At 58.6% G+C, this 10,788-nt stretch overlaps 1 protein-coding gene across 1 annotated transcript in view; it reads left to right on the plus strand.

Moving 5' to 3' along the window:
• Positions 1–10,788, plus strand: part of CAMK2A (calcium/calmodulin dependent protein kinase II alpha) — a 34,366-nt gene that overhangs the window by 13,672 nt on the left and 9,906 nt on the right. The window contains exons 4-12 of the mRNA XM_019473798.1: positions 3,050–3,104; positions 3,449–3,514; positions 5,033–5,105; positions 5,480–5,582; positions 6,142–6,225; positions 6,845–6,939; positions 7,362–7,484; positions 8,277–8,360; positions 9,727–9,769. Of these exons, the coding sequence (XP_019329343.1) occupies positions 3,050–3,104; positions 3,449–3,514; positions 5,033–5,105; positions 5,480–5,582; positions 6,142–6,225; positions 6,845–6,939; positions 7,362–7,484; positions 8,277–8,360; positions 9,727–9,769 (726 nt within the window). The remainder of the gene's footprint in view (positions 1–3,049; positions 3,105–3,448; positions 3,515–5,032; positions 5,106–5,479; positions 5,583–6,141; positions 6,226–6,844; positions 6,940–7,361; positions 7,485–8,276; positions 8,361–9,726; positions 9,770–10,788) is intronic.

Consider the following 10,788-nt stretch of genomic DNA (forward strand, 5'->3'; position numbering starts at 1 on the left):
CCCCCTGCCTCTGCTCCGGCAGGACCAATGCCCCGCACAGGAGCTGCCCTGCCGGGGTCCCGGCGGGGAGTTCAGCCTGTCCCCGTCAGAGCAGCAGCCGGGGCCTTTCCTCTGCACCAAAATACACGTGGGGATTGCTAAGACGTGAAGGAAACACACTGTAAAGTGCATGAATAGCAAGAAATGCTGAAAACAGAGGAATCCACCCCAGGAGGACTTGCAGGACGGTAGTTGGGCCATGCAGCCAGAGCTCGCTGGGCTCCCAGCCTGGCCCATTTTTCCCTACCACTGTCTTCCTCCCTTTACTCTTCATCACCTGCCTATGGGGCTGGTGGGGTCTCCGGGGACAGAAACACCTTGTTGTGTGGTTCAGCCCCCCTGTGCCTTCTCCCCCACCCCTGTACCACACCTCGCTGTTTGGCCATGACCTGCAGAGATGGCAGGCTTCGAGCAACCCTGCTGCACAGGGCTGGAAGGGGTTAACGGCATGAGATCCTAACTAGCCCAATCTCCATGCTATTTATACCCAGGAGGCTCTTCCCCACCCCCCACCCCACACCCTCACCCCCCCGCTGCTCCTGCTGCCTGGAAACTTGGGCTCACAGCTTCCCTGCCATGCGGCCATGACCTGCAGAGATGGCAGGCTTCGAGCAACCCTGCTGCACAGGGCTGGAAGGGGTTAACGGCATGAGATCCTAACTAGCCCAATCTCCATGCTATTTATACCCAGGAGGCTCTTCCCCACCCCCCACCCCACACCCTCACCCCCCCGCTGCTCCTGCTGCCTGGAAACTTGGGCTCACAGCTTCCCTGCCATGCAGCACAAGCTGGCTAATTACCCACCCAGGAGCTGGAACGAGCTGTGCCGCTGCAGACCAGCCCTAACGAGAGGAAGAGGAGCCACTGCTGCCAGGGGCATGGGGAAGGCGAGGCAGAAAACCCCTCTCCATCCCTCCCTGCGAGAAGCACCCCAGCTGCCGAGGGGCTTTGCTGGCCCCTCACTCGTGCCCTGCAGCGAGGTGGGTCGCTCCGTCTCCCGTGGGAATGCCGTGCTGCAGCTGTGATCCTGGAGGAACCAACCTGTGCTTTGCACCGTGCCGGGAGGAGAGGCTTGCATAGAAAGCCGTGCACAGGCGGTGGAGGGCAGGTCCGGGTCCCCACAACCTTGCAGCACATCCACGGGACAGGGCGATGTATTAGGGAAAACTACCGTTTCCCAAAGCTGCGTGTCCTTGCAGGGAAGTCTTGCTTTATTGGGGAAACTTTGGCTACGCCCAGTGCTGGAGTTTTAACTCCGGGTACGCGTCGTCTTCTGACTCTCAGTCCCAAAGCTGTGTCCTGCTCCTGCCTTGGCTCTTGGCACTGAGCTGGGGCGGTTTGGCTGGCGTGGCTCTTTCTGACTTTGACCAGTAACAGATACTTGTAGGATCAGCCTGTATTTAGAGTGGCTGCTCCTTCTTATACCTTCTTGGCTCCTGGCAGCCACAGGCATTGGGACTTCCCCAAGCAGGGGACGTATCCGGACCATCTGCTTATAGTTAGGCTGGCCCTGTCTGCACCGAACTTGCCTAATCCTCCTTTGAACACTTTGGCTTCTGCGGGATCCCAGGTGCAATACCCCCAACCCCTCTTGGGTGAGATGAAACGGGAGGAAATGTGTTTCTTGCAGCAGAGGAAGGCAGAAAAACTGGGATTATGTGTTGGAGAAAAAGAGGGAGCAGACACAGGTGTCAGAGCACAGGGGATGTCTGCGGAGACGGGCAGTGGGGAAGGATAACCAGGGAATAAGATGAGAAAATTGTGTCCATAGTCAAGACCGTAGGAGAGACCAGGAGGAAAGATGCCGTCCGGCTCAGCAGACGTCCTCTGCCCCTTGCCCTGGCCAGGGTGAGGCGATGCCGCTGGCAGCTTCTCGCAGCAGTGGCTGCATCTGCCCACTGAGCCTGGAGGGAGGGGTAGGACTAGCAAAGCAGCGTTTGGCGTTTGCTGGCCTGGGAGATAAGAGCGATGCGGCGCAGTGTCTGTACTCGGTGGCGGGGCTTGTTATCTCCCCAGGCTCAGACTCGAGTCTGGAAGGTGTTTCCATGCAGGGCTCAGCTGACTTAGCTGCGGTGAAATGGGCTAGGAGCAAAAATTCCCACAAAATCATTCGCCTGAATGTTTCCTTTTCCTCCCTGGTTTCCAAAGATCTCAAAGATGTTGAAAGTCGTATCGGGCTGAAACCAACTGAGCAGAGAGGAAGGGTTAAATATTTACAGCCTCAAGGAAATCAGAACAAAATGTGAGGTGGGGGCAGAGGATGCTGGACCAGTCTCTATACATCCTACCTGTTTCTGTGCCTTTCCCCTCGCTGCCCATCTGCCTGCTGAGCTGTGAGCAGGGATCTAAGCCTGAATAACCAGAGCCCAGCTGCGGGGTGGCAGGTTTGCACCCGGCTGCACCTGGCAAGACGTGCCTGAGGGGAGAGGGTGCCTCTCGGCGCGATGAGCGGGGCGAGATGCCAGCCCAGCGGGAGGAGACGGGGAGAGCGCTTTCTCCGAAGGAATCTCATCCCATGGTGATTCCTGGATATCCCCGACTTGAGACCTCCCAAGGAGAAAAGGAAGATCATGAGCAGAAAATAAAAAAATCCCCGTCGGTGCCAGGGCTGGCAGCCCAGTGCCCTGGCTGAGCTCTCCCTGCACCCGGGCACCTCTCCTGATGGGGCAGAGGGCTGGGGGCACCCGTGCCTGCAGCCTGCCCAGTGCCCAAGATAGCCCAGCAGCTGCTCGGGACCTCGGCCAGGCACCAGCCCCGGGCAGTCCCTGATTTGGACATGACCTTTGAGCCTTGCACTGCTGCCCGGGGCTGGGGCCATGGCTGGGGTCCCCTGTTGAGCGGGGACCCCCCCCAAACCCAGCCAGCGGCAATAGCAAGAGGAGGAGGGAAGAGGAATAGCCCCGCTCTGCCCTCCTCCAGCTCCTGCTTGTGCCCAAAGGGGAGCAAAGGCGTTCCCGGGGAGCGGGGTGGGACCCAGGCGTACCCCATAACCCTTCTGTCTCTGCTGCAGTGAGGCTCCACGACAGCATCTCCGAAGAGGGCCACCACTACCTGATATTTGACCTGTGAGTAACAGTTAAATGCATCTCTTAATCCACCGGCAGCTGCATGCTTCCACCCCAGGGCAATGCGCCCTGCACCCCCGCAGCCCCCCCGCCCCGAGCTTTCCCCTGTCCTCCACCTCACCCAAGCCTTTCTTGGGCAGGGTTTAAACCAAGCTTGGGTCCCCCAAGCCGGGCAGAGGGCAGGTCCCTGCCCTGCACCCCCCACGCTCCCCCCGTGCACGGTGCAGCGGCATTTTGAGGGGGAAGGGGGGGGGTTGCCAGGGCTGAGCGTGCTGTAAATCAATCCAGCTCCCTTGCGTGCTGGGCTGACATGGCCGAGCGTGACTCCCCCCGTTTTCTCGCAGGGTCACCGGCGGGGAGCTCTTTGAGGACATTGTGGCAAGGGAGTACTACAGCGAAGCGGATGCCAGGTGAGCACGGACACACGCCGGGCCACGGAGGGGGTAGCAGTTGTCCTTTTCTCCCGCAAACTGCTCCCTCCCAGGGTCCGATGTGTCTGGCTTTCTGCAGCATAAGCTCCTTCCATGCTGGGAGGTGTTTTACAGCTGCTCTGCAGCTCGTACTCATGAACCAGATGTGTAGTGCAAAAAAAAAAAGAAAAAGCTCTGTTTTACTCACTCAGCTTCTGTGCCAAGAAGTGCATGTGTTACCGCAGGGCTGGTCCCCCCCCTCGAACCAGGCACCTGTTAGCCATCGCTCGCAGCATCCTCCTTCCCCGGGCTGATGGCACAGCCCGCACCTGGCCTCCCCGCAAAGGAGCGGGGACAGCGGGGCTGGACAAGCTGGCAGGGAGGAAGCCCAGTATCGGAGCGTGATAGCACAGACACCCAGCAGTCCTCACCCTTTCCCCTTGCAGCTGCATTACAGTCGTTTGCAAGCGTTTCTCTGGCATTTACCACTTGAGAGCACTAAGGAGGAGCAGTCAAGACAGGCTGAGTGTGAGGATGTGCTGGAGCTCCGCTCCCTCCCACGCTCCCACTGGCACTTTCCAGGTACCCTGCCGCAGAGGCAGGGAGCTGGGTACCATTTCAGCCATGCTTTTGGTCCTTGCAGCTCGGCCAGGGGACAGCATCAGCCTCATTTTATTGAGGGGACATGATTTGGCCCTCTCCAGTCTCCAGATATCACTGTGCCTCTTGGTTTTGCCCTCAGGATAAGCATAGCCTGTACAAGTGTCCAAGGGGGTGGTAAGCTCTACGCTACCTCTGTCTGCATGGAAATATCCCTTATTTCTCGGCAGAAAGCTCATTTAATGGGCTGCCCACACTAAATCCACTTACAACCCGTCCACTTATTAGTGTCATACAAATAAAATAAAATACATGTAAATAAAGACCTTCTGCCTTGCACACAGCTGTTCTGGAGCAGAAGTGATCATCGCCTCAGTCTTTTTCCCTTCCTTTCTCACGCATGCAGCAGAGCTGGGGTTTAATGAACTAGATATAAAGCAAACAGATGCAGCAAGAGCCACCCATGTTAGAGGAGGCCAGGGAAATGGGGCCGAAGCGAAGGTTAGCTCTACATCTGAGAAGCACCTCTGCTTTGCCTGGGTTTGCAGACCAAATCTGGGCTGGCATTGTGACTCCAGCCAGAAGGAGGAAGCTCCTCCCTGCCAGCTTGGGGAACCCCGCTGACCCCAGCTCCCCGGTGTTGCTTCTCTGGGGACCCCATGGGCTCTGCCGTAGCCCCCGTGCTCCTGCTCACCGCAGTTGGGTGTCCAGCAGCTCTGGTGGGTCTTACTGGGTTACGGCTGCTCTCCACGGGTGGGTGGCTTTCGGTGGAGGGGGACGCTGAGCTGTGCTGCAGGGCTGCTGGTGGGAGGCACGATGGGGAGAGGGGCAGCAGGGATGAAATGCAGCCAAGTAGAAGTGTCTAAGTAAACTCTGCCTCGCTGGACACTTCTGTGAGCTTTCTTCTTTCTCCCACAGCCACTGCATCCAGCAGATCCTGGAGGCTGTCCTGCACTGCCACCAGATGGGGGTGGTCCACCGGGATCTGAAGGTAGGAGCTGCAGGGGAAGGGCCTGTGGGAGGATGTGGGGACCCCACCTGTGATGCAAAACCCTGTGGAGCAATGCCCAAGGTCCTCCAGGGCAGCTGAAACACAGCAGGGAGGAACACCATGTAGGGCTTCTGGAAAGCCACAGAGCAGACCAGCTCCAGGGTGAAACAGCACGAGGGAGAGGGCGTAGGGGGGTCCTTGTAGTCCATGGTCCTCTAAAGATCCACGGACATTGAGACACACAGCAGGACAAACAGATCGGGTAGCACATCCAGAGCCCTGACCTTCCTCCGTGCTGTGCTGGGAAGCTCCCCCGCAACAGCAGAGCCCCCGGTGGGGTTTCACTCCTCTCCAACCCCTGTCTCCTCCTGCAGCCTGAGAACCTGCTGCTGGCATCCAAGCTGAAGGGTGCCGCCGTCAAGCTGGCTGACTTCGGCCTTGCCATCGAGGTGGAGGGGGACCAGCAAGCGTGGTTTGGTGAGTAGGACTGGCCCAAGGCGGGGCGTACTCTAGCTCTTGTTGGTGTGTTTGGTCAGGGGGGGGCTCCAGGAGGGACACGCATCCCCAGAACCTGAACCCTGGGCTATGGGAGTGCCCCGGCAGCACAGCCTGGGAGGCATGGTGGGTGAGGAGGAGTTCGATGGCTCCAGCTGTGCCCCTGGAAACAGCCCGGTATTGATCCAGGGCACAGGCAAACAGCTCCACAGGGACTCGGTGAGTCACCGAGATGTCCTGGTGAGCTGGACAAGCTGGTGGCAGGGGCAGACCCGGGGAAGGAAAGCCTCGTCCAAGTGCTGGAGGTGCATGCCAGAGCACCCCAGCCTTCTGCACCATCCTGGGGTTTGTCTGCTGTTGTTGGCTGTTGCTGTTTGCTCTGCTCTCGGGAGACACGGAGGTTTCTGGAGGGAGGGTGCCCGTCCCTCCGGCTCGGCGTGTGTCAGGGCTCTCGGCTCTTGCAGCAGCTGGTCGGGCACCAGGCAAGCTGTGCAGGATGGGGGCTACCTGCCAGTGGTGCATGACGGGCTGTCTGTCCCAGGTTTCGCTGGCACCCCGGGATACCTCTCCCCCGAGGTGCTCCGGAAGGATCCCTATGGCAAAGCCGTGGACCTGTGGGCTTGCGGTAAGTCAGACCGGGGCTGAAATGCCAGGAGCAGGCTGGGCTGGGCTGCATGGGATGAGGCAGGCTGTTGATCCAGCTTGTCCCAAGTTGCAGTTGCTAGACATGTCTCGGGGAGGTCAAGGTGGAGGGTTTACCCAAGAGGTGGCACATTACCCTGGGCTGTCCCCAGAGCAGCACCCTCTTTCCCAGTCCAGTGGCACCCTTCTCTGAAGGATCAGCCTCCTTGCTATGCACCCAAAGCCCCCAGGCAGGGGAGATGCCGGCTCTTTTGCCCTGCGGTGCCCTTGGATTCAGGCAATGCCTCCACGTAGCTGCAGCCAGAGGGGAGCCTTCTTCCACCAGCGATGGGGAGGAGGCATCGCCCAGCCCTGATGGGGCACCTGGCTCGAGGCTGTGCATGGTGGCTGCCAGAGCCATGTATTTCCCCAGCCGCTGAGCACGTCAGCGTGGAGCTGGACCCATCAGCGAGCCTTTTGCTTTTTAATCGGGGAGCAAATCCTCCTGTTTCCCTAATTTCTCAATTTCTCTGCTTGAGTTGGGCCAGTCCCCAGGCTGGGTCTGTTCATACCTCCAGCAATGAACTCTCTCTTACTGATCTCACATCTCCTCTCCCGGGCAGGCGTCATCCTCTACATCCTGCTGGTCGGGTACCCGCCCTTTTGGGATGAAGACCAGCACCGACTCTACCAGCAGATCAAGGCTGGGGCTTATGATGTGAGTGGGTTTGTCTTGCTCCCCCCCTTTCACTGTTTCCCCTCTTCCCTGCTGTCCCTGTGTTGCAGGCTGCTGCTCCAGAAGAGCAACCAGGACAAATTCAGACAGACAGGAGCAAGTTTCTTTTCTCTGCTCTGGTCACAGAGGGTTGGCCAAGCTGCCGTGCCCAGGTGCACACACTGGCACGTTTCAGGTCCACTTTGCCGGACAGATAGGTCTTGTCCTGGGCCTTCCACCTTTCTCCATCCACCCTTGCTCTCCAGTTTTCCAGCTGGCAGCTCTTTCCAGTTGCTACTGTCTCTCCAACCTGTCCCATGGGCAGGAGCAAAGGGTTGCAGGAGAACCAACCCAAATGCAAAAGGGCTTCTTGCTCCTTCTGTTGCTCCCTGCCACCTCTCACCCCGGTCCCTTTGCTTTGGCAGTTCCCTTCCCCTGAGTGGGACACGGTCACTCCTGAAGCGAAAGATCTCATCAACAAGATGTTGACCATAAACCCGTCCAAGCGCATCACGGCAGCGGAGGCTCTGAAGCACCCCTGGATATCGGTGAGTTTGGTGGCACTCACCGGTTGGGGTCGAAGGTCCAGAGATGTGGGAGTTCACAGGGGGGAACATCTCACTGGGGAGCACATGTTAACAAACGTGCTGTCCGACTCTTTTCTCCATCCTGGGAAGATGTTTTCCTGGCATGGTTCCCCCCAGTGCTCTCAGAGCAGCCTTTTCCCCGGGGCTTTACAGCAGAGAAAAGCCTGGAGTGTGAATGCAAACAGTGTGTCCCAGGGGAGCTGCTGATGGGAGGGACAGGCACATTCCCAGCCCTGGTGGGGACAGGCTGGTTTCTTGGTGTCATGCAGCGCTGGGGGAGCCTTTCCTTGGGGAGGGTGGGAGCAGGCTCGTGTTTATCCATCCATACACCCCAGCAGCAATCCCTCCCCAGCCCTCGCTGCACCCCGCTGCTCTGGCTGCTGGTTCTCACTCTGAATCAGCTCCTAAAGGCAGGAGGAGTCCACGGGCTTAACCCTGGGACCCCATACCACGTGCAAACCCTGAGCACGCTCCTAAACCTGGCCGGTCAGTCGAGGGGTTAACTCAGGGGGCAGCCAGCTCTCCCTGCAAACCCCCCCACCGCCAGAGCAGATCCTGCTGACTCCAGAGCTTTGATCTCCCGCTGCCTATTAAAGTTTTAGCTGATGCTGATGCTGATGCTGATGCTGCAGGCAGCTCTGGCCTGTGCCTCAGCCGCGGGAGACCGCACACGTGTACGGGCGTGTGAGAGTGGGGCCGGGGGAGCCCCTTCCCCCTCGGCGCCTGCTCTGAGCCGAGTCTCTCTCCTCCCAGCACCGTGCCACCGTGGCGTCATGCATGCACAGGCAGGAGACGGTGGATTGTCTGAAGAAGTTCAATGCCCGGAGGAAGCTGAAGGTAACTCTCATAGTCTCCAAGCTGGCTGCAAAATGCATGATAAGGTCATTGGGGAGTTTGTTTCCTGACTGGGAAAGGACAGGGTGGTGTCTCTGGGTCAGCGGTATAGGGCTGATGGGCATTTGGGGATCCCCGTTGTGAAGAAGGGAAAAGAGGCCAAGTGGACTGGTGGCTGCATCTGTCGGGGGTTCCCAAGTGCTTAGAGGAAAGCCATGGTGAAGGAAAGCACTGAGTCACACAGCTGTCCGGGACACTGAGGCGAGGACTTTCCCCTTGGAATCAGTGTAAAGAAGGCTCCTCTTTGTGGCAGGACATGGATCTGAGAGGCACAGTGAGACCCCTTTGCCTGATGACCAAACCACGTTGCAGCCAAGGAACAAAGTCATCCATAGACAGGCAAAAAGCTCTGGCTTGGTTGCCCACACCAGCAGCCCCGCAGGCTTTCCCTTCTTGGATGCTGCCGTGTACCACAGCCTGTACGCCGTCTGAAATCACCATCTCCCCAGGCTTCGCCGTCGAGCTGGAGCACCTCCCTGAAGCACCCATCTCCTGGGTGCTGCTCAGCCCCAGCCGGCAGCACGGTGCTGGGAACGGGCTCTGGAAATCGCAATGCCTCCTCTAGGGCCGGAGACACAGCGCTGTCAGAGCCATCAGCGCTCCAGGCCTGAACGTGATGTGGCACAGAGCAGTACAGCTGCAGGCTACTAACAAGATTATCAAGAAAAGAAACTGGCTATAACCTATTATTACTTTTCAGTTAGACAAGTAATCAAATTAGTTCAGGCATACACTTCAAAATAGTAATCCATTACTGTAAGCAATTAGTCCAAAGTAATCTCATTATACGCTGAGCAACTAGTTAGTAGAGTCAGCTGGAAAAGAGGAAACATTTTTATGAATGTTATTTTGTGGTGGTGATCTTTGTGTGGCTCCCATGAAAAATTCCTGCCCTGCTGCTCGTAGCTGGCACAGCTTTAATTGCAATTAAATCCGGTTCCGCTCCCGGTGGCTCCCCTCCCTGCCAGCTGCTGGCCCTGGTCAGCGGAGTCGTGCTACATCTAGGGCAGGGTAAAGCGAGACCGAAATGTGCCCCAGGGATATTTAATATCCCTTTAATCTTGGAGGGAAAGCAGTTTCGGAGAATGCAACCCAACGCCCTTGCGCTGGGGATATGGAGTTGGGTACTGAGGGCTGCTTTTGATGACAGGAGGAGAATATCAGCCCCGTGGGCCAATTTCCTTCCAGCGAGGTGGCCGAGGGACAGGTGACGCGCAGGGCTTTCCTCCCCCAGGGCTGGGGGGAGCGGCAGGGGTGCGGGGGGCCGGGGCCCAGCACACCCTTTCCTTCTGCCTTCTGTGTCTTTCAGGGAGCCATCCTCACCACCATGCTGGCCACCAGGAACTTCTCCGGTAGGTGCCGTCTCTGGGGCTCATCTCCTTGTCTTACAGGGCACGCAGGGCAAACCCACAGGGTCCCTGGAGAGCTGGCTTTGCCTCGGGTGTCACAGGGGGTCTGAGGTTGCAGCCTGGTGCCTCTGGGGATGCATGGCATGGGGTGGTGGTCCAGGCCAGGTCACCTGGTACCTCCAGGCTGGCTGCTGCCTTAGGATGAAAGAGAAAAGGTGTCTGGCTGAGGCATGGCAGTCCCCAGAGGTTTAGGTTTTTGGGGTTTGCATCCGCCCACCCATCTAGCTTGTGCCAGGGTGGGGGTGCAGGTGCTGGGGGCAGCCAGGGCTCAAGGCAGCTTGTTTTGTGTCCTGGAGGTATTTGTGGCTTGGGGAGAGCATCCTCTGCACTGGGACAGTGTCGGAAAGGTCCCCGGGCGCCACTGCAGCCAGATAGCAGCAGGGTCCCTCGGGTCCCTCCCTGGGCAGGAGGGCGCTGATCCTGCAGGGCCCCCCACTCTCCTCCTGCCTCCCTACATCCCGAGGGCTGCATGGAGACACAGGAGCAGGGACAGAGCGCGGCAGCCCCGCCTGTGCACCAGGAGAGGTCTCGGTGCAGCCACAAGCCCCCCTGCCCCGGTGCCCTTGCTGAGAGCTGTCCCCTCTGGGGACACCCTGCTGCCTCGGAGCAAGCCATGCAGCTGGGATTTCAGAGGCGGGGATCAACGGGTCCCGGCAATTCCCAGACATGGAACCAAAAAGGAGCCCGGTGACTGCAGAGCTCATCTGCTCGCTGTCACCTCCAGCCCTCCCCAGCACTGGGGATGGCCCTGGCAGAGGTGGGACAAGCCAGCCGAGCCCGGCACACTGGCTGAGTGGGCTGGTGACAGCTTGTTGTGGTTTAACCCGGCAGGCAGCTAAACACCGCACAGCCATTCGCTCACTCCCCCACCCCCCGTGGGATGGGGGAGAGAATAGGGGAAAAAAAAAAGTAAAATTCATGGGTTGAGATAAAGGCAGTTTAATAGGACAGAAAAGGAAGGG

Source organism: Aptenodytes forsteri, unplaced genomic scaffold (genome assembly GCF_000699145.1).
Source record: "Aptenodytes forsteri isolate BGI_AS27 unplaced genomic scaffold, ASM69914v1 Scaffold54, whole genome shotgun sequence".
In the NCBI taxonomy this organism is placed as follows: Eukaryota; Metazoa; Chordata; class Aves; order Sphenisciformes; family Spheniscidae; genus Aptenodytes; species Aptenodytes forsteri.